This window comes from Heterodontus francisci, chromosome 37, assembly GCF_036365525.1.
Source record: "Heterodontus francisci isolate sHetFra1 chromosome 37, sHetFra1.hap1, whole genome shotgun sequence".
Lineage (NCBI taxonomy): Eukaryota > Metazoa > Chordata > Chondrichthyes > Heterodontiformes > Heterodontidae > Heterodontus > Heterodontus francisci.
In genome coordinates, this window is record NC_090407.1 from 26,155,286 (window position 1) to 26,181,133 (window position 25,848).

General features: G+C 43.6%; 1 protein-coding gene across 5 annotated transcripts in view; it reads left to right on the forward strand.

Annotated features, from left to right (window-relative positions):
- The window catches only part of atp13a2 (ATPase cation transporting 13A2), a 117,982-nt gene extending 92,686 nt beyond the window's left edge, over positions 1 to 25,296 (forward strand). For 4 of the 5 annotated variants that reach the window (XM_068017391.1, XM_068017389.1, XM_068017388.1 and 1 more), the window contains 9 exons: positions 349 to 512; positions 4,462 to 4,569; positions 5,065 to 5,144; positions 12,727 to 12,879; positions 13,192 to 13,288; positions 16,686 to 16,909; positions 17,801 to 17,949; positions 20,829 to 21,001; positions 24,229 to 25,296. In XM_068017391.1, coding sequence (XP_067873492.1) covers positions 349 to 512; positions 4,462 to 4,569; positions 5,065 to 5,144; positions 12,727 to 12,879; positions 13,192 to 13,288; positions 16,686 to 16,909; positions 17,801 to 17,949; positions 20,829 to 21,001; positions 24,229 to 24,399 — 1,319 coding nt within the window. In that variant the 3' untranslated portion in view covers positions 24,400 to 25,296. The remainder of the gene's footprint in view (positions 1 to 348; positions 513 to 4,461; positions 4,570 to 5,064; positions 5,145 to 12,726; positions 12,880 to 13,191; positions 13,289 to 16,685; positions 16,910 to 17,800; positions 17,950 to 20,828; positions 21,002 to 24,228) is intronic. The other variant, XM_068017390.1, reaches the window with a different exon arrangement.
- Positions 25,297 to 25,848: the final 552 nt, after the last annotated feature.

Here is a 25,848-nt window from a genome sequence, read left to right on the forward strand (position 1 = left end):
CTTTGCAAAGACATTCATCAGAATTGGTGTGTTTCTCTCCTCCCAAACCCTGGTTTCCTTTCTGCTGGGAAGAACTTGAGCCACGATAACAAAAAATCCATTCTCCTCAAGTCATGCATAAGATCTTATTGAAGAAATTGTCCAGCGCTCATTTTTAGTAGAGAAACGCTGATGTGACATCAGACATTCTGCTTCATTCTATATTGCGCATTTCAGAAGCTGGCTATTCATCCAATACGCCTTGACTAACCAGAAAGGATAAGTATCTCGATAGTTTGAGCTTCCTGGGCCTGATTGGTATCCCTGGTCCTTGCTATCACTAATATAGCTGAACCCTCTCTCTCCCAGGAGACAACATGCTGACAGCTCTGAATGTTGCCAGGAATTGTGGGATGGTGGGCTTGAAGGACAGAGTCATTTTTGCCAACGCCTCCCCACCCTCTCGTGATAAACCTGCCTGTGTGAAGTTCCTGCTGTCAGACCCAGCACCAGACCAGCAGAATGGGATGGAGGTAGGCATTCACATGGATCTGTAGGAAACACCATCCTCTGGATTGTATAATTCTAAGTTATAAACAATGTTATGGATTTATTGTGGCAGCAACAGTAGATATGGAAGTAAACTTCAAAAGGGGACATCTTGAACTTGTTTCAACAAGTAACACTTTTGACCAAGTCAGTTATTTTTTTTCATTACTGTGCATCTAAGGTGAACTGTCAGGCTAAACGAGTAGAAGAGGAGAATTAATAAATAGATAAGATCCTGTAGAGTGCAAGAGTCAGAGTCGTACAGCATAGAAGCAGGCCCTTTGGCCCACCGCGTCCATGCCGACCATAATGCCTATCTATACTAATCCCACCTGCCTGCATTAATTCCATATCCCTCTATGCCTTGCTCATTCAAGTACCTGTCCAGATGCCTCTTAAATGTCGCTACTGTTCCTGCCTCCACCACCTCCTCAGGCAGCTTATTCCAGATACCCACTATTCTTTGTGTGAAAAATGTACCCCTTTGATCCCCTTTAAACCTCCTCCCTCTCACTTTAAATCTATGCCCTCTAGTTTTAGTCACCCCTACCATGGAACAGACTCTGGCTATCTCGCCTATCTATGCCTCTCATAATTTTATATACCTCTATCATGTCCCCTCTCAGCCTCCTTTGCTCCAGGGAAAACAGACCCAGCCTATCCAATCTCTCTTTATAACTCAAGCCCTCCAAACCAGGCAACATCCTTGTGAATCTTTTCTGCACCCTCTAGCTTAATCACATCTTTCCTGTAGTGCGGCGACCAGAACTGCACACAGTACTGCAAATGCGGCCTAATCAACATTATGTACAACATGACGTCCCAACTCTTGTACTCAGTGCCTCGGCCAATGAAGGCAAGCATGCCATACGCCGCCTTCACCACCCTGTCTACCTGTGTTGCCACTTTCAGGGAACTATGTACTTGCACCACAAGGTGTCTCTGCTCAACAACACTCCCCAGGGCCCTGCCATTCACTGTATATGTCCTGCCCTGGTTTAACTTCCCAAAATGGATCACCTCACACTTAAATTCCATTTGCCACTCCCTTGCCCACTTTCCCAGTTGATCTATATCCTGTTGTAACCTTAGACAACCTTCTTCACTGTCCACTATACCACCAATTTTGGTGTCATCTGCAAACTTACTAATCATGCCCTTTACATTCACATCCAAGTCATTAATATATATGACAAACAACAGAGGGCCCAGCACCGATCCCTGTGGCACACCACTGGTCAGCGGCCTCCAATCTGAAAAACAACCCTCCAATACCACCCTCTGCCTCCTTATCACCAAGCCAATTTTGTATTCAATTTGCTAGCTCACCCTGGATCCCATGTGTTCGAATCTTCTGGACCAGCCTACCATGCGGGACCTTGTCAAAGGCCTTGCTAAAGTCCATGTAGACAATGTCCATTGCCCTGCCCTTGTCAATCCTTTTGGTCACCTCCTCGAAAAACTCGATCAAATTCGTGAGACTTGATTTCCCACGCACAAAGCCATGCTGACTATCCCTAATCAGACCATGCCTTTCCAAATGCATATAAATCCTGTCTCTTAGAATCCCTTCCAATAACTTTCCCACCACTGATGTAAGGCTCACTGGCCTGTAGTTCCCTGGCTTATCCCTGCTGCCCTTCTTAAATAAAGGCACAACATTAGCTATCCTCCAGTCTTCCGGTACCTCACCCGTGGCTAACGATACAAAAATCTCTGCCAGGGCCCTAGCAATCTCCTCCCTTGCTTCCCATAGCATCCTAGGATACACCTGGTCAGACCCTGGGGATTTATCCACCTTAATGCGCTTCAAAACCTCCAACACCTCCTCCTTTGTAATGTTGCTATGCTCCAGGATATCAGTGTTCCCTCCCTTGAACTCACTAGCTTCCATGACCTTCTCCATGGTAAATACAGACAAGAAATATTCATTTAGGACCTTGCCCATTTCCCGTGGCTCCACACATAGATTGCCACACTGATCCTTAAGGGGACCTACTCTCTCTCCCACGCTACCCTTTTACTCTTAATATACTTATAGAATCTTTTAGGATTCTCCTTTATCTTATCTGCCAGGGAAATCTCATGGCCCCTTTTCGCCCTCCTCATTTCTTTCTTCAGTGTAGTCCTACATCCCCTATACTCTAAGAGGAAGGGTTGACTATGGAAGGTGAGGTTTCAGTTTTTGAAGCCCTGGAAAAAAATGTGATGGAGTAGGAGTTACAGAGATGAGTCTTGATTTAAACATGCAGGATCCACTGAGGAGGAAGAACACGTAGGTCAGTGTGTTGGGAACTTAATGGTGGAATATGCTAAGAGATATTAGGAGTGGTGCAGCAGTTCTGACGAAAGGTCAATCTGAAACGTTAACTGTTTTTCTCTCCACAGGCTCTGCCTGATCTGGATGTTTCCAGCATTTTCTTTTTATACTCCAGATTTCCAGCATCTGCAGTATTTTGCCTTTGTCTTTAGAAAAGGGGGTAGTTAGCCCCTACAAGAGTTCAATCGCATCTTTGAGTGCTGAGCAGGGCCTGGGGAGGGGAGGCTGTCCACCTATCTTCCACATATTTGCATGTGGCCTGTTTGCAGTTCAGACTTGTCCTGTGTTAATCTTAATTATATGTCAATGGTTTGATTACATATAGGTGAAGGGTGTTAATTGGGGTCTTAGTTGAGCATTTATAAACAAACACATCACTGAGACTGATGGAGGGTTTGAGTGAGGAGCTACATGTTTGTAATCCTTTTACTCTGCACAATAAATGTGAAACTGAGTAAATATAAGCTCCAGCATTATCCTTCCATGACGAGCTTTCTGGAATTTAACATCCTGTACCTTTTTTAAATCTCTATCTTCTGTGACGGAAATCACACCTGCCAAATGAAAACATATTAATTTCATCATATGGGACACTACTGAAACTTTTTTTTAACTGGACATTGCACATAATTTGTTTAAAAAGACCACAGAGCTGAACAGCTGAAAACATGGTTGCACATTTGCATTCGGAGAGACAGTTGAATAGAGAGACAATGGGAGTGCTCACTGATTCAATTATCAAGATTTGTCTGTATAAGAGCTAGAATTGCACTGCACCCCGCACTGAGTGTGACTGTAGAGCTTTGAAATCCAACAACCCTCCCAGAAGATGCTGTTTCAAACAGATGGTCACATGACTTACCTGCTGGCCAGACTGGGGGCTTTTTTGAATTGTGCCGCACGGAAAGAGAGCAGACTGCAATTTGATGACAAAAGAGAAGGAAGCTCTCGCTCTCTCTCCAGCAAAGTCCCAGGAAAGCCACAATGGCAGCATGAACCTCAAGACTACAGAACTTTACAGGTGACCATTGAGAAGACAATTGAAACCTCTCTCCAGCCTTTGGTACCAGAGAAGCAAGTCTGAAAGAACTCCAAGACCTTAACTTCAACCCAGGACTTTATATCAAAGATAAAAGAAAGTAACTGAATTCCATTTATTGCCAACCCTACTTCAACCATCCTTCCCCAATTCTTTCTTCCCCTGTTTATCTATTTGTGTGTGTTTATCTCGTATGCATGCTAGTGCAGTTGTGTTGCGTATTTTAGTAGTTTTAACCGAGTTAGTGATGAGGCTAATAAACTTGCAATGAAAGCAAGAAATGCTGGAAATACTCAGCAGGTCTGGCAGCATCTGTGAAAAGAGAAGCAGAGTTAACGTTTCGGGTCAGTGACCCTTCTTCGGAACTTGCATCTTTCTTGTTTAAATTTAAGAAAACCTGTCTGGTTCATTTGCAAATAAAATTAGAGAGCAGTGAGCAAAGACTCACTGAGGTGGTAAACTAAAAACACTGTTTTAAAAGATAAACCTTGATACTGCCAAACCAGAAAAGGAGCAAGAAGGGAGCCTGAGACCCCTTCCTCACCTGGTCGTAACACTTCTCTAATTATTTCAGCAGCAGCAGCCTGGGAACCATTCTTTGGAGCAGTCTTACTATCACTTTGCTCTAAATGGAAAGTCTTTTGCTGTGGTTTACAACTATTTCCCAGATCTTCTACAAAAGGTGAGGAGTCTGATTTTCATTGTCCATTTACTGTAAATCTGGGAGGAAAATTGCATAATATTTATTACTCTGGTACTCTGGCCATCAGGTTGATGATCTGTAATACTATGGGATGGGTGAGACCCAGAGTCATGTAACATTGAGTACAGTACTAGTGGGGATGGAGTGGGGCACAGTGCTTGGTAATATAGAACTGGTATATAGAACTGGTTTAAATGGGGGCTCAGGGTCTGAGATATTGAGGGGTACCGTGCTGTTTTAATGGGGGAGGTGCAGTGTCTGTGAGCCCTGTTGAAGTCTGTGAAACTGAGTACACTCCTGATGGGAACTGGACACAAGAATCTAATGCTGAAAGAAGAATATATATAGTAATAGGACTCAGTCTGTGTGAAATTAATAGGTACAGTACTAGCTGGAATATGAAGCACAGTGTATATGAAATAATGGATTAATGTCAGTATTTTTAATCTTTATTTTCTTCATGCTTCTTCCCAGATCCTGCTTCGAGGCACAGTTTATGCTCGAATGGCTCCTAATCAGAAGACACAGCTGGTGGAGAGCTTACAGAAACTGGAGTGAGTTGGCAATTGAATTATTAAATGTAGTTGGAAGTGAAGAGATGCATTGGTGACTCCAGGTTGCAGTGAGAGTGCAGTGTAGATGTGCACAAAGTACTTGCTCTAATGTCCTGAGCCACTCTGGGTTGGGTTCTGGGTGGGATTGAGGGACATGTGAGCATTCTCACTACCTGTTCGTGACTGGTGTTATCCTGAAGGTTTTTTTTTTCTTTTCCGGGAAGTATGCAGTGTGCCTTTAAGGTTGTAACAGGATCAGTACTGCTTTAAGACAACAAGCTCCAGGGATTCCTGGAGCTCTGGGAGCGGAGCGGACCTGTGGGGAGAATGCCGAGAGCGCAGCGTATAAATCGAACCCGAGGATAGAGGCCCAGTCTCTTGCCTTCCGGGAGCGGAGCGGAGCTCTTCCAGCGCACTGGAGTTTTGGAAAAAAAAAGAAAAAAAAGCCAACAGTGACATCACAGGAGTGCTGCAAGGTGATTGGTTAGTGAGTCACTGCTGTTAGGGAATAGCTCTAAATAGCTGGGTAAGTATCTCTGGTAAGAAAAGTTTAAAGTTTATTTCAAATATGGTAAGTAGAGGTTTTTTTTAGGGATTTCTGTAGTAATGAGGACCAGAGAAGAAGGGCCTTAGAGTAACTGATATTATTGGACATTAAGATCTTCCAGAAGGTTTAATGTAATTTAAAGGGTTATGTCATGGCAGGAGAGCTCAAAGCCATGGTGTGTTCCTCGTGTTACATGTCGGAAGCCGGGAACAATTCCAGTGCCCGGGACCAGCATGTGTGCAGGAAGTGTGTCCAGCTACAGCTCCTGGAAGCCCGGGTTTCAGAGCTGGAACGGCAGCTGGGGACACTGGAGCATCCACGAGGTGGAGGGTATCGTGTATAGCACGTATAGAGAGGTGGTCATGCCGCAGGCTCAGACCCCACAGGCAGGAGGGGAATGGATGACCACCAGGCAGAGCAAGAGGACTAGGCGGGCAGTGCAGGAATCACCTGTGGCTATTCCCTTGCAAAACAGGTATACTGCTTTGGATACTGTTGGGGGGAATGGCCTCTCGGGAAAGCAGCAACAACCCAATTCATTGCACCACGGTTGGCTCTTCTGCAAAGCGGAGGAGTAAAAAGTGTAGGAATGCAATAGCTATAAGGGATTCAATTGTAAGGGGAATAGATAGGCGTTCCTGTGGCCGCAAAAGAGACTCCAGGATGGTATGTTGCCTCCCTGGTGCTCGGGTCAAGGATGTCTCAGAGCGGTTACAGGACATTCTGAAGGGGGAGGGTGAACAGCTAGTGGTCGTGGTACACATTGGTGCAAATGACATAGGTTAAAAAAAAGAGGATGAGGTCCTAAAAGCAGAATATAGGGAGCTAGGAAATAAATTGAAAAGTAGGACCTCAAAGGTAGTGATCTTAGGATTACTACCAGTGCCACGTGCTAGTCAAAGAAGAAATAGCAGGATATATCGGATGTATACGTGGCTGAAGAGATGGTGTGAGGGGGAGGGTTTTAGATTCCTGGGGCATTGGGACTGGTTCTGGGGGAGGTGGGACCAATACAAACTGGATGGGTTACACCTGGGCAGGACCGGGACTGATGTCCTAGGGGGAGTATTTGCTAGAGTGGTTGGGGAAGGTTTAAACTAAAATGGCAAGGGGATGGGAACCTTTGCAAGGAGTCAGAGGAGGGGAGATCAAAGACAAGAACAAAAGACAGTAAGGGGAATAAGAAAAGTGAGAGGCAATGAAATCAAAGGCCTGAATCAAACAAGGACACAGTGAAAAATATTGGGAAGAGGACAAGTAATGTTAAAAAGACGAGCCTTAAGGCTTTGTGCCTTAATGCGCGGAGCATTCGCAATAAAGTGGATGAATTAATCGCGCAAATAGATGTAAATGGGTATGATATATTCGGGATTACGGAGATATGGCTGCAAGGTGACCATGGATGGGAAATGGAACATCCAGGGATATTCAGTATTTAGGAAGGTCAGACAAAAAGCAAAAGGCGGTGGAGTTGCATTGCTGGTTAAAGAGGAAATTAACGCAATAGGGAGGAAAGATATTAGCTCTAGATGTGGAATCTGTATGGGTAGAGCTGAGAAACACTAAGGGGCAAAAAACGTTAGTGAGGGTTGTATATGGACCCCCAAACTGTAGTGGTGATGGGAATGGCATTAAACAGGAAATTAGAGACGCATGCAATAAAGGAACATCTGTAATTATGGGTGATTTTAATCTGCATATAGATTGGGTAAATTAAATTAGTCACAATACCGTAGAGGAGGAATTCTTGGAGTGTATACGGGATGGTTTTCTGGACCAATACGTTGACGGACCAACTAGAGAACAGGCCATCCTAGACTGGATATTGTGTAATGAGAGAGGAATAATTGACAATCTAGTGGTGAGACCCCCCCTTGGTGATGAGCGACCATAATATGATAGAATTCTTCATCAAGATGGAGAGTGAAGTAGTTGATTCTGAGATGAGGGTCCTGAATCTTAGTAAAGGAAACTACGAAGGTATGAGGCGCGAGTTGGCATGACAGATTGGGAAACGTTACTTAAAGGGATGACGGTGGATAGGCAATGGCAAACATTTAAAGAGCACATGGATGAACTGCAACAATTGTTTATTCCTGTCTGGCGCAAAAGTAAAACTGGAAAGGTAGCCAAACCATGGCTTACAAGGGAAATTAGAGATAGCATTAGATCCAAGGAAGAGGCATATAAATTTGCCAGGAAGAAAAACAAACCTGAGGATTGGGAGCAGTTTAGAATTCAGCAAATGAGGACCAAGGGATTTATTAAGAAGGGGAAAATAGAGTACGAGAGCAAGCTTGCGGGGAACATAAAAACTGACTGTAAAAGTTTCTATAGGTATGTGAAGAGAAAAAGATTAGTGAAGACAAATGTAGGTCCCTTAAAGTCAAACAGGGGAATTTATTATGGGGAATAAAGAAATGGCTGACCAACTAAATGCATACTTTGGTTCTGTTTTCACAAAGGAGGACACAAATATCATACCAGAAATGTTTGGGAACACGGGGCTTAGTGAGAGAGAGGAACTGAAGGAAATCAGTATTAGTAGAGAAATGGTGTCGGAGAAATTGATGGGATTGAAGGACGATAAATCCCCAGGGCCTGACGGTATGCATCCCAGGGTACTTAAGGAAGTGGCCCTAGAAATAGTGGATGCATTGGTGGTCATCTTCCAAGATTCTATAGACTCGAACAGTTCCTACAGATTGGAGGGTAGCTAATGTAACCCCACTATTTAAAAAGGGAGGTAGAGAGAAAGCAGGGAATTATAGACCAGTCAGCCTGACGTCGGTAGTGGGTAAAATTCTAGAGTCCATTATCAACGAGTTTATAGCAGAGCACTTGGAGAGCAGTGGTAGAATCAGACAGAGTCAGCATGGATTTATGAAAGGGAAATCATGCTTGAAAAATCTATTAGAATTCTTTGAGGATGTAACTAGTAGAGTTGATGAGGGGGAGCCAGTGGATGTGATTTATTTGGACTTTCAGAAAGCTTTCGACAAAGTCCCACATAAGAGAGTAGCATGTAAAATTAAAGTGCATGGGATTGGGGGTAGTGTATTGCAATAGATAGAAAATTGGTTGGTAGACAGGAAATAAAGAGTAGGGATAAATGGGTCTTTTTTCGAATGGTAGGCAGTGACTAGTGGGGTACTGCAGGGATTGGTGCTAGGACCCCAGCTATTCACAATATACATTAGTGATTTAGATGAGGGAACTAAATGTAATATCTCCAAATTTGCAGATGACAAAACTGGTTGGGTGAGTTGTGAGCAGGATACAGAGAGGCTTCAGGGTGATTTGAACAAGTTGAGTGAGTGGGCTAATGCATGGCAGATGCAGCATAATGTGGATAAATGTGAGGTTATCCACTTTGGTAGCAAAAACAGGAAGGCAGATTATTATCTGGCTATAAACTGAGAGAGGGGTATATGCAGCGTGCACCAAAACATGGGAGGAGCGAGTAGCCAAGGTACGACAAAAGTTGGGCATGTGGGGGCAGCGATCTCTCTCCATTGTGGGTAAGAACCTGGTCATCAGGTGCGAGGCGCTCATGTTGTTGCTCTACGTGGCGCAGGTCTGGCCCATACCCCACTCCTGCGCCGTGGCAGTCACCCGAGCCATTTTCCGCTTCGTCTGGGGATCTAAAATGGACCGGGTCCGGAGGGACACGATGTTCAAATCTCTGGACAAGGGCGGGAAAAATGTACCCAACGCGGCCCTCATCCTGATGACCACCTTCGTGTGCGGCTGCATCAAGCTGTGTGTAGATCCCCAGTACGCAAACTCCAAGTGTCACTACGTGCTGAGGTTCTATCTGTCCCCGGTGTTGCGAAGGATGGGGCTGGTCACATTGCCGCGCAACGCTCCGTGCAGTTGGGCGGTGCCGTACCACCTATCCTTCGTGGAGCAGTTTCTGCGGGAAAACACCTTTGACCACCGGTCCATCAGGCAGTGGTCTGCACGGAATGTCCTCAAGGCCCTACGGGAAAAGGAAACGGTGGATCCTGTCGGATGGTTCCCCGAGCAGACCGTCAAAGTCATTTGGCGGAATGCCTCATCACCAGAACTTTCAAACAAGCACCAAGACGTAGCTTGGCTGGTGGTGAGAAGGGCCCTCCCCGTCAGATCCTTCATGCACACCCGAAGTCTCGCCCCCTCCGCACAGTGCCCCCGCGTTGGCTGTGGTGGGGAAGAGACGGTCGCCCACCTCCTCCTGGAATGTGCCTTTGCAAAGCAGGTGTGGAAAGAGATGCAGTGGTTTTTGTCAAGGTTCATCCCAAGCAGCTCTGTAACACAGGGGTCTGTGCTCTACGGGCTGTTCCCAGGGACGCACACCGAGACAAACATCAACTGCTGCTGGAGGACTATCAATTCGGTGAAAGACGCCCTTTGGTCTGCCCGAAACTTGCTGGTCTTCCAGCGCAAAGAGTTGTCCACCGCCGAATGTTGCAGACTGGCACATTCCAAGGTCCAGGACTACGTGCTGAGGGACGCACTAAAGCTTGGGGCAGCCGCAGCAAAGGCTCAATGGGGAAAGACCACAGTGTAAGGTTCCCCCACCAAGCTGGACTGAGGGGCTGGATCCATGGGAAACCCCTCGAACTGTATCGTTAATATTCTGAATTGCTGTAAATGTAAAACTGTAATTGACATGACAATTGTGAAACGGAAGGGTTGGGAAGAAACTCATGACAGTATTGAAGGAAACTGATCTCCCTTGCAATGTTTGTATTTTTTGGTGCTGTTTGGAAACTGTTTGGCAATGTAATTTTTACAGATTTTTATGAATAAAGTATATTTTGGAAAAAAAAAATATGCAGCGTGACCTGCGGTTAGCACCGCAGCCTCACATCTCCAGCGACCCGGGTTTGGTTCTGGGTACTGCCTGTGCGGAGTTTGCAAATTCTCCCTGTGACTGTGTAGGTTTCCGCCGGGTGCTCCGGTTTCCTCCCACAGCCAAAGACTTGCAGGTTGATAGGTAAATTGGCCATTGTAAATTGCCCCTAGTGTAGGTAGTGGTAGGATAATTGAGGGAAGGTGGGGATGTGGTAGGGAATGTGGGATTAATGTAGGAATAGTATAAATGGGTGGTTGATGGTCGGCACAGACTTGGTGGGCCGAAGGGCCTGTTTCAGTGCTGTACCTCTCTATGACCGTATGACCTGGATGTTCTCGTACACCAGTCACTGAAGGTAAGCATGCAGGTGCAACAAGCGGTAAAAAAGGCAAATGGTATGTTGGCCTACATAGCGAGAGGATTCGAGTACAGAAGCAGTGATGTCTTGCTGCAATTATATAGGGCCTTGGTGAGGCCACACCTGGAAGATTGTGTGCAGTTTTGGTCTCCTTATCTGAGGAAGGATGTTCTTGCTGTGGAGGGAGTGCTGCGAAGGTTTACCGACTGATTGCTGGGATGGTGGGACTGACATATGAGGAGGGATTGAGTCGGTTAGGATTATATTCACTGGAGTTCAGAAGAGTGAGGGGGGATCTCATGGAAACCTATAAAATTCTAACAGGACTTGACAGGGTAGATGCAGGAAGGATGTGCCCGATGGTGGGAGAGTCCAGAACCAGGGGTTATAGTCTAAGGATACAGGGTAGACCTTTCAGGACTGAGATGAGAAATTTCTTCACCCAGAGAGTGGTGAGCCTGTGGAATTCGCTACCACAGAAAGTAGTTGAGGCTAAAACATTAAATGTTTTCAAAAAGAAGTTAGAAATAGCTCTTGGGTCTCAAGGTCTAAAGGGTATGGGGCGAAAGCGGGAACAGGCTACTGAGTTGGATGATCAGCCATGATCATAATGAATGGTGGAGCAGGCTTGAAGGGCCAAATGGCCTATTCTTGCTCCTATTTTCTATGTTTCTATGAATGCATTCTCGTTGCCATAGGATACAGCCATTCAGGACCAAGGACACGAGATACAATGTTGACACCTGGTTTGGTGTGCCAGGTTAATAGATGGTCAATTTGGCTGTGGCTTTCTTTAATTTGGAAAGTTTAAAAATGATATGTTAGGCGATCTGTGGAGGGGCGGAACTGAATCAACAGTGTGTTTCTCCCAGTACAATCAGAATTGTATATTTTGATTGGGGGCTTTGACTTGAGCGGTCGGTCGTAACACTGGTTACAGAACTGAAATGGTCAAGTCCAGTAAAAAGGTCACTAACCTATTCTTTTGACCAAAGGTACCAGGGAAAGCACCTTAGCAGATTTTCTCTCCCTCCTTTCCAAAGGTGCTGATATGCTGAGGTACAGTTCCACAGGCACTTTTTTTTAACCACAGGAGACATTACGTCTGTACCACGTCATCTCCACACAGATTCCTTTTCTAAAAGTGACAGCAGTCAGGAGCAGGGACTGTGGCTAATTTTAGCCCTTCCTATCTCAGATTCTGGCCCCAGTTGTGTACCCAGTTAACACAGCATAAATAAAGGATAAAACCTGAGGCCTTCCTGCTCTGTGTGGTTGTTACTGCTGAGCAAACTTGCTGAGCCATTGGGAGCCACAAAAAAGTGAAAGAAGTCTGTTGGTTAGGCACTGATGGAAATTAGATCAGTCCCAGTTATCAAATATGCTCAAGAATCTAAATCCACCAGTCTATGAACTCAAGCCAGAGTACTGGCCTGTGATTTTCCCAAGAGCCAGCGATGGTGAACTTTCTGTTCTGAAGCAGTTTGCAGCTGTGGGATAAGCAAATCTTTTTTTTTTCATTTTAGATATAAGTATTTTTGGGTAGAATGAATGTTGTAGTGGGGTTCCCACGCAGTCTTCTGTTATCTTGACTGGTGCATTTTGTGTGGTATAACTGCAAGTGGTCCACAGTATAGATAATCTGTGTTATGAGTTACCAGCAACTCCATTAACGGTGATAGGTTGTTTCATGGAGGTTAAAATTCAAGATGGTTAGATATAAAATTCTAGATCTATTTTCATGTGCTTTTGTGTTTAACAGTCAGACTGCTGTGAGTTTTGTGTATTGTTCTGTGATATTGCAAAGCCTTGTTTAATGTTTGCCCTATTTCTCCAGGTACTCTGTGGGAATGTGCGGGGATGGAGCCAATGACTGTGGGGCTCTGAAAGCTGCTGATGCAGGAATCTCTCTCTCAGAGGCAGAGGCCTCGGTGGCATCCCCTTTCACCTCAAAAATAGACAACATTGAATGTGTACCAATGGTGATTCGGTGAGTTCCTGGCTGGCTTAGTCTGATGGAGGTTTTTTAAGGTACCCCTCTGTTGATCCTTAGAATTGTCACCAATTTTACAAGATGCTGCAACTGTCAAAAACGGGTGAGGAGTGGTGCCACTAACTACTGTTACCGTACTGTATTGGGGCAGTACTAGAGTCACGTGCACAATAACTGTCACACTCTACTTATGACCTTAGTAGCAGTTTGTGTTTTCTCACATTGGATAGGTTTCCATATGACTGTTAAATCTCTGATGCCCTTCTCCCAGTTCCAGTATAACACCAGAGCTTCCTCCATTCCTTGCAGGGAAGGTCGAGCCTCTCTGATCACGTCCTTTGGAGTTTTCAAATACATGGCCATGTACAGCATGATCCAGTTTGTCACCGTGTTAATAATGTACTCGGTAAGTACACAAAAACAACAGATATACACCAACAGCCATCCAATCTACTGTGCAGTGACTAATTTTGTCGAGTTTGTTTCCTGACAAGCAGATTGGCCATGGTGAGAATTAGAAAGAGGCTGGGTGGTATAGGGCTTGATCAGTGCTGGGGCCTGGAGTGGAGGGGGAATGGGATTTGTTCCCAGAATCACCCATTTGATCTTGGTTGTTCCATTGTGCACAAGGGGACAGCAATTTGGGCAGCTCCCATGTATATCCACGCAGCTAGTTACGGAAAAGCACTGACTCGGCTGCAGTCAAATCTGCAGTCAATCTCTCAGATGGGAGACGTGTGTGCTGTGTGTGGAGAGACTCCTGAAAAGATGGGGAAAAATTCTTCTGAATCATTTCCCCGTCTCCTTTTGAAGACGTTGATTCATCCTGTTGTCCCTTCCATATGTGCCAGGTGCACCTTCCAGTGCCTTGCCCAATTGACCAGTCTCCCAAGCCTGAGCGACCCTCCCCTGTCATCTACCACACATGACCACTTTCAGCCAATGTAGCATTTCAACTGCTGACTCATCAAGATCAGCCTACAGCAAAGACTGGGAATACTGATTTTGAGTTATAACGACATAGGAGTCCATTCAGCCCATCAAGTCCATGCTGGCCCTCTGTAGTGCAATCCTATCAGTCCCATTTCCCCACTCTATCCCTGTAGCCCTGCAAGTTTATTTTCCTCAAGTGCCCATCCACTTTCCTTTCAAAATCATTCATTGTCTCTGCTTCCACGTAGGCAGCGAGTTCCAAGTCATTACCACTCGCTGTGTAGCAAATGTTCATCCTCATGTCTCCCCCCAGCATCTCTTGCCCTCAGCCTTCAATCTGTGTCCCCTAGTCATTGTACCATCAGCTAATGGGAACAGTTTTTTTGTCTATCTTATCTAAACCTGTCATAATCGTGTACACCTCTCTCATATCTCCCCTCATTCCCCTTTGCTGCAAGGAGAACAACCCGAGCTTCTACAACTTAACTTTGTAGCCAAAGTCCCTCATCCTTGGAACCATTCTGGTAAATCTCCTCTGCACCCTTTCAAGGACTCTCACATCCTTCCTAAAGTGTGGTGACCTGAACTGGATGCAATACTCTAGTTGTAGCCTAACCAGAGCTTTATAAAAGTTCAGCATTACCTTTCTGCTTTTGTGCTCAATATCTCTATTTACGAAGCCCAAGACCCCATATGTTTTGCTAACTACTCTCTCAATATGTCCTGCCACCTTCAAAGATCTATGCACAAGCACTCCCAGGTCCCTCTGTCTCTGTGCACTCTTTAGAACTATTTAGTCTATATTGCCTCTCCCTAACCCTTCTGCCAAAATGCATCATCTCCCATTTCTCTGTATTAAATTTCATTAGCCCATTCTGCTAGCCTGTTTATGTCCTGTTGCAGTCGATTGGTATCATTTTCACTATGTGCCACACCTCGAAGTTTGTTATCTTTGGCAAATTTTTACATTTTACTCTGTATTCCAATATTCAAGTCATATATATATATATATATATATATACACACACACACTCGATCATCAAAGTGATGGAAGGGGTTGTTGACAGCGCTATCAAGCGGTACTTGCTCAGCAATAGCTTGCTCACTGACACTCAGTTTGGCTTTCGCCAGGGCCACTCGGCTCTTGACATCATTACAGCCTTTGTCCAAATATGGACAAAAGAACTGAACTCCAGAGGTGAGGTGAGAGTGACTGCCCTTGACATCAAGGCAGCACTTGACCGTATGGCATCAAGGAGCCCTAGCAAAACTAGTCAGTGGGAATCGGGGAAAACTCTCTGCTGGTTGGAGTCATACCTAGCAAAAAGGAAAATGATTGTGGTTGTTGGAGGTTAATCATCTCAGTCCAGGACGGACATCATTGCAGGAGTTCCTAAGGGTAGTGTCCTAGGCGCCACCATTTTCAGCTGCTTCATCAATGACCTTCCCTCCATCATAAGGTCAAAAATGGGGATGTTCGCTGATAATTGCACAATGTTCAGCACCATTCACAAATCCTCAACTACTGAAGCAGCCTATGTCCAGATGCAGCAAGACCTGGGCAACATCCAGGCTTGGGCTGATTTGTGGCAAGTGACATTCACGTCACACAAGTGCCAGGCAATGATCATCTGAAACAAGAGAATCAAACCACTTCCCCTTGATGTTCAATGGCATTACTATAGCTGAATTCCCCCACTATCAGCATCCACATAAATACCGTGGCTACGAGAGTAGGTCAGAGGCTGGGAATTCTGTGGCGAGTAATTCACCTCCTGACTCCCCAGTGCCTGTCCACCATCTACAAGGCACAAGTCAGGACTGTGATGGAATACTCTCCACTTGCTAGATGGGTGCAGCTCCAACAAACTCAAGAAGCACGACACCATCCAGGACAAAGAAGCCCGCTTGATTGGCACCCCATCCACCACCTTCAACTTTCAGTCCCTTCATTACCAACGCACAGTGGTAGCAGTGTGTACCATGTACAAATACTCTGCAGAAACTCACCAAGTCTCCTTCGACAGCACCTTCCAAACCCGCGACCTCTACCACCAAGAAGGACAAGAGCAGCAGATGCATGGGAACACCACCACCTGCAAGTTCCCCTCCGAGCCACACACCATCCTGAGTTGGAACTATATCACCGTTCCTTCACTGTCGCTTGGTCAAAATCCTGGAGCTCCCTTCCTAACAGCATGTGGTTGTACCTATACTCCAAGGACTGCAGTGGTTTAAGAAGGCAGCTCACCACCACCTTCTCAAGGGCAAGTAGGGATGGGCAGTAAATGCTGGCCTAGCCAGCGACGCCCACATCCCACAAATGAATAGAAAATTGTCAAAGAAAGTACTGGTCCTACCACTAAACCTTGGAACACTACTGCCCAACATCCTCCAGTGTGAAAAGCAACCATTTACTGCGACTCGCTGTTTTTTTGTCCTGAAGTCCATTCTTTTTTATCAAAGCTGACACTGACCCACCTATTCCATGAGCCTCAATTTTGTTAACCAGCCTTTTATGTGATACTTTGTCAAAGGTTTTCTTAAAACCTATGTAGACAACATCCATTACTTTCCCTTCGACAGCCTTCCCTCTTCAAAATAATCAGATTAGTCAAGCATGATCTGCCTTTTACAAATCAGTGCTGGCTCTCCTTAATTAACTCAAACCTCTCCAAGTGCTGGTTGATTTATTTTCCGTGATTATTGTTTCTGCAACCTTACCCTCCACATTATTTTTGAAGCTTTTTAAAAAAGAAATAGTTGTTAAGTCTTCTCAGCGTATCATCTGGTTTCAGTTGTGGCCGTTATCCTAATTAAAAAACAGTTCTACTTCTGTTCTAAAGTATTTTTTAAAATTTTAAATGCAGATCAACTCAAACTTGGGCGACTGGCAGTACCTGTACTTCGACCTGATTATCACTACAACTGTGGCCGTCCTCATGGGTCGAACGGGGCCTGCAAAAGAGCTTGTGCCACAGCGGCCTGTGGGGAGTCTGTTCAATGTTTTGATCCTGGGCAGCCTGCTACTGCAGACCTTGTTGGCTATACTAATTCAGGTCCTTACCTTCACAGTCACTACCACTCAGAGTTGGTAAGTGTTTTACCATTATCCCTAGATGTACATCTATCCCCCTAGGTAAAGAAAGAAGTTGCATTTAAAGTACACAAAATTAAGGCAGTGAAATATTGAGCCATAAAGACCAGGAAGCTCGCAAGTTCTGTATCTGTCTGTTTAGTGCTGACTCAAACGATTGTTCTTTGGATGCCAGGAGGGTATCCTGAGGTTAGTGAAGGGATAATTATCCAAGATTCTCATCCTGATCGGTATCCAGTGACTCCTGTTGGAGTTGTGTGGAAGAGCTTCAGGTGAGGGCAGGAACAGATTTTCCAGTGACTTTCCCCACGTTAACAGCATTCACAGTTCAAACTCTACATAAAAGATTCTCATTTGGCTGAGATACTAGAGGGCAGCTACCATCACTGAAACCGTATCTGAGCAGGGTAAGCAAAAGGAGGAAAAACCTCACCTTGGTAAAGTCTATCTGCCAGTTGTGGGATGCACAGTAGTGCAAAATCCTCAAACTGCTTTTTAGTAAATTGTTCAACCTGTCTAAGAGCAGCTTGTCAGTCATCAGTGGTCAAAAAACTATGAATTTGTCAAAAAGAAAATTGACAGATAAAATGTTAATTGTTTACTCCATTTGGAGACAAGACAACATCTCATAACTAAAATTTGGCCATTGGCATTCCTGTGTGTTCTGGTGTTTGATTTCCACCTCCTGTCTTAGCAGGAGTGTCACAGCATGGAGCAGGGTCTGGGGGTCCGTATTCCTAATTCCACTGGTTAGGGCTGAATTAAAGTAGCTTGGATGTAACCAAGGATTCACCCTTTGTGTTTGTGTTATAAAGTGGCCTCATTATAGCTGATTGCATTGCTCTGTCCCTGTGAACAGCTTTATAGGTTTTTTTTTTGTTTCTGAAGGTTTGTTCCTGTAAACGCCAGTTCTTCTAACAACAAACTCCCGAACTACGAAAACACTGCTTTATTCTGTGTGTCTGGGTTCCAGTACCTCATCCTGGCAACAGTACTTTCCAAGGGTCAACCCTTCCGCAAACCGCTCTATTCTAATGGTACTTGTCTCTTTTAATTCAAGTGTTGGAGCTACATATGCTGTATGTCCCATAGGGTGATAAAGATTGTGATAAAAGCATTGTGTATTCAACATTTTGCTGTTTTACTATTATCTCCCCATGCACCATAATATTATCTTGTGTGTGAGAGGCCAGGCAGTTAAATGGTTCCCTTGGCTGATGGCACCTTCTGCTGTAAAATGTGTAAGAGCAGCTTGAAGCTGCCAATTTTCCTGGCTTCTCTTGGGGATGTCTGGCCACTGCTTCACATTGTGCAGTTCAAGAGCATGTCAGAGGCATAAACTTTCATCCTGCTATTTTGTCACTGTTTCCTAGTACTCCGTTCTGACTCTCCTGTTTGCTGTGCTGCTTATTATCTGTTGTAGTAATGGATTACAAAGTGTACAGAGACATCTGTCTCTGGCTTCTCCAATGACTCTGGTTGTTCCATTGCCTGTATGCTACTGAGTCACAGAGACCATAGAATCCCAAGTTCAATTCCCAGTTTGTGTTTTAGTTGATCTCATTTAGGGTAGTAATACAGGTACTACAGTTGGTTTCAGCTGAGAAGTAGAGAAGTCATCCAAGGTTCCTGCTCCTAATTGCTATTCAGTGATTCCTTCTGGAAAATGCAAGTCTGATTATCAGCTGAAGACGGGATTAGGCTCTGCTATGAAGCTGCCTTTCACTATCTAGGCTAATACATAAAGAACTGCTACTTGGGCGAAATACTGAAAGGCCACTGACCCCTGTGGGACCATGCTCCAGCAAAAGACAATGCCTGCAGGAGAGGAAACAATTGGAGTGGGAGGAGTAAATCTATCTCTATTGTTGATTCTGTTAACACTGACTTGAGATACACTGTATGCGTTAAAGGAATTTTACTTAATACTCTGATGCAGCTGCTTGAGCTTACTCTGCCATTTAATAAGACCATAGCTGATCTTCAACATTAACTACACTTTCCCGCCAGATCGCCATATCCCTCAATTCCCTCAGTATTCAAAAAATCTATTGATCTCAGTCTTGAATATACTTAATGACTGGGCATCCACAAGACTTTGGGGTAGAAAATTCCAAAAGATTCACAACCCTCTGAGTGAAGAAATTTCTGCTCATCTCAGTCTGAAATGGCTGTCCCCTTATCCTGAGATGATGTCCCTAGTTCTAGACTCTCAGCATCTATCCTGTGAAACCTTCTCCGAATCTTGTGTTTCAATGAGATCACCTCCTCATTATTCTAAACTCCAGGAGTATAGGCCCATTCTACTCAAAACTAAATATATTACAACTGGCTAGGCTTACTTGGCACTTTTTCCAAATCACTATCAATCGGGGTCTCGGGAAGAAGGAATGAGATTATATACATTATGCATTGTTAGAAATGTACAAGATAGGGTAATCTGTGTTTGTAGAATGTGGGGTTGTTTCATACAGTATGTATATCGCACCAGATTCCTACAAAATATTTGTGGTCAAATTAGTATCTTTATTGCAACAGTAATTTAAGTACAGGATTTCTAGTTGTTATTTCACCAAAGATTAAGAATCAAAACTTCTCACTCTGGAAAAAGCTACATAAGCTGCCTACGTATGAAAACAGGCCTAGAATTATAAATAGAAATTTGTGACTATGTATAGAATATGAAAGTCTAATTGGGAATAGTTTTCTCATGAGTTGAAAAGACAGGTTCACATCTGATGGCCTCAATATTATTTGAGAAATAAACACACTATTTCCTTGAAATCTGCTTGTTATAATTTCAGCATCTATTATCGAAGAAAGCAGCTTCCTAACTACCAATCCTTTTCCATGATAAAATCTTTGTTTAGGATTCAAGTTTTGTAGCAGTATTATAAATGCTCCTTCCTTGAGTCTAAATTTGTGTGGTGGCATGTCAAAGAAGAACAAAGAACAGTACAGCACAGGAACAGGCCATTCGGCCCTCCAAGCCTGTGCCGATCTTGATGCCTGTCTAAACTAATACCTTCTGCACTTCCAGGGTCGGTTTCCCTCTATTCCCATTGTATTCATGTATTTGTCAAGACGTCCATTGGAGTTAGAATGTGTAGGAACTCTGGAGGGTACAGAGTGTTATCATCTTTGTCTGTAGAATCAATCCTGATGTAATCTTTTAATTCACCTGACAGCTTTTCTAAAACTTTTTCACTCAAATCTAATGAATCTTCATTTTTAGCAGAAAGAATAGCTTTTGAATGATTTGTATCAAATAATTGTCCCTGTCATTTTGCCACACCAATTCCATCATCTCAGCCACCCCTTCCATTCCAATTCCATCCCTCCAATGCCATCCCCATCCCTCACGGAAACAGTCTCTCCAGCCAGGGTAACTTTGTTGGGCTCCCCTTAGCTTCCGCTGTTTTTTTGTTCTCTACCGAACCCCTCGCCCTGACAACGATCCTTGGCAGCCGCAAGTGTGTCATGTGCTCCAGCCCTCCGTGCGCCCCATGTTTCTCTGCGCCAGGCACCACCCACCAATAGACAAAAACTGACTTCTTTTAGATTAGGAGTGATGATTGCATGTAGTTAAGGGGTGCTGGCTGTGATTAGTTTGCACAGTTGAAGAATGTTACCAATATTTTTGATAACTTTAAATGAGCGGTGTTGTGATTAGACCCTAACATTCACACTAGCTGTAATGATTGTGTCTTCTACTTAATTCTGCTGCATTATAATTGCAGTATTCCCTGATATTACATCCACATGGATGTACTGGCTTGGTGTCAAATTTTGTTTGATAACACTTGTAAAGTGCCTTGGGATGTTTTATTATGTTAGTTGTTATATAAATGCAAGTTGTTGCATTGTATGCTGTATTAAAAGGAATGCCTAACTGGACTCTGCATTTCTCCTTCAGTGCTGTTCCTGGTTGCATTGATAGTGCTCTACTCTGTGATGGTATTTTTGACACTTTACCCACTCCAATTCGTTCGTCAGATTTTGCAACTGATGCTCATCACTGATGTGAAATTTAAATTATTGCTGCTGGGATTTGCAGTGTTGCACTTCTTCTCTTCCCTTCTATTTGAGGTAAGAAATGGCTTTAAAGAACACAGAATTTTAACCCTTACTCTGCTCAATCAGCAGGAGCTCCATGATAAGATATCAACCGTCCATACTTCATTTGAAACACCTGGCAAAACCCGTTATCACGCCAGACATGAAAGCCTCCTCAAATCAGCATGAACAGGGTATCTGAAGATCCCAGAGAGAATTCAAAATTGGCTTTGACTTGCTTTAAACCTAATTTACTACTTTTAATCCCTCATTTTCTAGTTAGTTAGGTTTTTTTTCTGCTCTGTGTCCAATCCCCCTCCATGTTGAGCACTATTTCCCAGTGATTGAGCAGGTAAGCCAACACCAGGCCTCTGTGGTATAATAAGTGGCCCCTCCTTACCTAGCTGCTGATTTTTGTCCTCTATCTGGAGATGTGCCTGGCCTTTGTGTACCACTACGTCAATGATGCAGGCCAAGATCAGGTACTTAATGTATTGGGCATCAGTGGCATAAACTGGGATTTGTGCATAGATTTAGTGGTAGGCCAGAAGATTTGAAAATTTTAGAAACCAGCAAAGGATGGCTAAAAGAAAAAGAGGGAGAAATTAAAGTATGAGAGTAAACTAGCAAGAAATATAAAAACAGACAGTAAGTAAAAGCTTCTACAAGTTTATGTAAAAAGGAAAACAGTAGCTAAAATAAGTGTTGGTCCCTTAGAGGATGAGCTTGAGGAATTAATAATGGGAGACAAGGAAATGGCAGAGACTTTGAACAAGTATTTTGTTTCTGACTTCACGGAAGACACAAAAAGCATCCCAGGAATAGTAGAAAATCAAGAGGCAAAAGGGAGGGAGGAACTTAAAACTATCACTAAAGGAAAAAGAACTAGGAAAACTAATGGGACTAAAGGCTGACCAGTTGCCTGGACCTGATGACCGGCATCCTAGGGTCTTAAAAAAAGTGGCTGCAGAGATAATGGATGCATTGTTTGTACTCTTCCAAAATTCCCTAGATTCTGGAAAGGTCCCAGCAGTTTGGAAAACAACAAACATAACAACTCTATTCAAGAAAGGAGCAAGACAGAAATCAGGAAACTAGAGGCCAGTTAGCCTAACATCTGTCATTGGGAAAATGCTAGAATCCGTTAAGGAAGTAGTAGCAGGACATTTACAAAGAAAATCGTACTATTAGGCAGAGTCAACATGGTTTTATGAAAGGGAAATCTTCTTTGACAAATTTGTTAAGAGTTTTTTGAGGATGTAACAAGCAGTGTGGATAAAGGGGAACCAGTAGATGAAGTGTATTTGGATTTCCAAAAGGCATTCGATAAGGTGCTACAGAAAAGGTTACACAAGATAAAAGCTCATTGTGTTGGGGGTAATAAATTAACATGGATAGAGGATTGACTAACTAACAGGAAACGGTGTCGAGATAAATGTGGCATTTTCAGGTTGGTAATATGTTGTTAGTGGAGTGCCACAGGAATCAGTGCTGGGGCCTCAACTGTTTACAATCTATATTAATGATTTGAATGAAGGGACCGAGTGTATTGTAGCCAAATTTGCTGCTGATGCAAAGATAGGTAGGAAAGCAATTTGTGAGGAGGACACAGAGTCTGTTAAGTGAGTGGGCAAAAATTTGGCAGATGGAGCATAAAGTGGTTCACTTTGGTAGGAAGAATAGAAAAGCAGAATGTTATTTAAATGAAGAGAGACTGCAAAATGCTGTGGTATAAAGGAATCTGGGTGTCCTTGTACATGAATCACAGCAAGTAGTTAGGAAATCAAATGGAATGTTGACCTTTATTGCAAGGGGGATGGAGTATAAAAGTAGGGAAGTCTTGCTAATGCTGCGCAGGACATTGGTGAGACCACAATGAGAGTACTGTGTACAGTTTTGGTTTCCTTATTTAAGGAGGGATATACTTGCATTGGAGGCAGTTCAGAGAAGGCTCACTAGGCTGATTCCTGGGATGAAGAGGTTGCCTTATGAGCAGGTTGTGCTTAAACTCATTGGAGTTTAGAAGAATGAGAGGTGATCTTATTAAAACATATAAGATTCTGAGGGGGCTTGACAGGGTAGATGCTGACTGGATGTTTCCCCTCCAGGGCGAATCTAGAATTAGGGGGCACTGTTTCAAAATAAGACTGAGATGAGGAGGAATTTCTTAGGGTCATTGATCTTTAGAATTCTCTACCAGAGAGCAGTGGTGGCTGGGTCATTGAATATAGTCAATGTTGAGTTAGACAGATTTTTGATCCACAAAAGCAGTAAAGGGTTATGGGGGCAGGCCAGAAAGTGGAGTTAAGGCCACAATCAGATTAGCCATGATTTTATTGAATGGTGGAGCAGGCACAAGAAGCCAAATGACCAACTCATAGAATCATAGAAAGGTTAAGGCACAGTAAGAGGCCACTTGGCCCATCGTGTCTGTGCCGGCTGAAAAACGAGCTACCGCATCTAATTCCACCTTCCAGCATTTGGTCCATAGTCCTGCAGGTTACAGTGCTTGAGATGCATATCCAGATACCTTTTAAGTGAGTTTGAGGGTTTCTGCCTCAACTACCCTTTCAGGCAGTGAGTTCAAGACACCCACCACCCTCTGGGTGAAAAATGTTTTCCTCCTCTCCCCTCTAATCTTTCTACCAATCACTTTAAATCTCTGCCCCCTAGTCACTGACACCTCTGCTAAAGTAAATAGGTCCTTCACCTCCACTCTATCCAAACCCCTCACCATTTTGTACATTTCAATCAAATCTCCACTCAGCCTTTTCTGTTCCAAGGAGAACAAGCCCAGACTATCCAATTTTTCCTCATAGCTGTGTTTTTCCAGTCCCGGCAACATCCTCGTAAATCTCCTCTGTACCCTGTCTAGTGCAATTACATCCTTTCTGTAATGAAGGGACCAGAATTGCGCACAGTACTCCAGTTGTGGCCTAACCAATGATTTCTTCAGTTCCAGCATAACCTCCCTGCTTTTATATTCTATACCTTGGCTAATAAAGGAAAGGATTCCATATTCTCCTGTTTCTTTTGGGATCTTACAGCTTAATCACAGAGTGCTGAATTCCTTCATTCGTTTGTTTCACATCCTAGTGCATTACTAGTTCAAGTACCCGATGTTATAGATATTCTGCAGCCCTGTTTGGAGTCAAATTAGTGGACTAATGCAGATTAGAAGCCAGAGCTGAATAAGAATCTTGGTTATAGATCTGTGCGTGAATAGCATTTAACTGTAACCTTATTCTACTCTTTTTCAGACAGCTATAGACAGTGGCCTACTAAACCAATGTACACGGCCCTTTCGCAAGAAGAGACAGTCCAAAAAGCTGTACAAAAGACTTGAAAACGATCTTTGCTCCAACTCAGCATGGCCTCCTCTTAATGAAATTATATATGCTGAATCAGGGAGAATTGTCCACTTCGAATAATGCCTTCCACAGAAACAGGCAAAGGGATAGGGCTGGTTTTAACCAAAAAAACACTGCCCGTAATTCAGCAGGGATACTTAAAGCCTATGAATATGTGCATCAGATGGCATTAAAACATTGTGCAGCTGGAAACAAATCTGACAAACTCGTGACCCTTCCCCAAAAAGTCTAGGAGGAAAAATGTATGGTAAGTTATGAATGGACCAGGCCAGAATTTGCCCTTTGATTACCATCTTCCCTATCGGGTATGAGTGACAGGGCACTCTGCCAACTCTGTAGGACAAGCTCAGCTTTTTTTGGCATTATAATCAAACACTCAATTTTTTTTTGACACATTCGCTGGTTTCCCCATATTATGAGGAACTGGCTCCTGAAGTATATTGTCTCTAGTAACTTATGTCATTATTTATTAAACACAATATTTTCCAAAGATTTTTAATCGAAAAGTTGTTGGGAAATACAGCTCGGGATCAAATGTTGTGTGTTGGGGTGGACACTCAATCAATCCCACCCTTTGAAAACCTGGCATTGCTGAATATATTTCATTAGATCCAGGTGAGTTTTAACCCCATCAATCTAGGGATTGTTGTTTCTATTACCTTTCACCATTGCTTCTGTCACTTTAACTTGAGTGTTTTTCAAGCTTTTTAAAAAAAAAGGGATTTCTCTTTCTGTATTTCCTGTCCTTTCACCTTGAAAATGAAGACTCAGGCAGAGGTACAGTTCCGTGGGTGCTGGTAGCCCTCATGTACCTAATGAGTGTCCATTTTCACATTAGCCCAGATTGTGTTTGTGGGGGATTGGGGTAAAGATACTTCAGTTTGGCCTGATCCTATCCTCAGTCATGAACTCTAAGGAGTTGGAACAGTGGTTAATTTCACAACCCCCCGCCCCCCCTTCACACTCCCCACACCCCTTCTTCCTGTAGTCCAGATTGTTGAAATCAATGATAGTTTCCTACCACCAGACCAAAGATTGAACCTGGGGCTGGTTGGTGTATTTATATCCTGAGCTGTTAGGTGTATTTATTTCCTGAGCTGTTAGGTGAACAGTGTGTCTACTATAGAGAGACACCTGGCTGCAGTTAGCTGTGCAAAAGACAGCTTGGTCTTTGCTGGAGAAGGGATTAAACTATAAAATGGGTAATGTGATGAATACTGACTTTGATTATGTTTAAAATCTGAGATTACTACATTCCGGTACAGATAAAGTGGGAACAAGTTATTTACATCCTAGTAGGGAAGGTAGATTTAAGCAGTTGCAATAATTCAATAAAAAAAATCATTGGTATGAATCTGGATTTAAAATTCACCTTCCAGTTTTTGTAAAACTGCAACCAAGGAAACAAAACCAACAAAAATGTAATCATGGCTCCAGAATATAAATTGTAATTCATTTAATTCTGTTCATACAGCTGTGGAACTGGAATATGTTCAAGCAGGTGGAGTG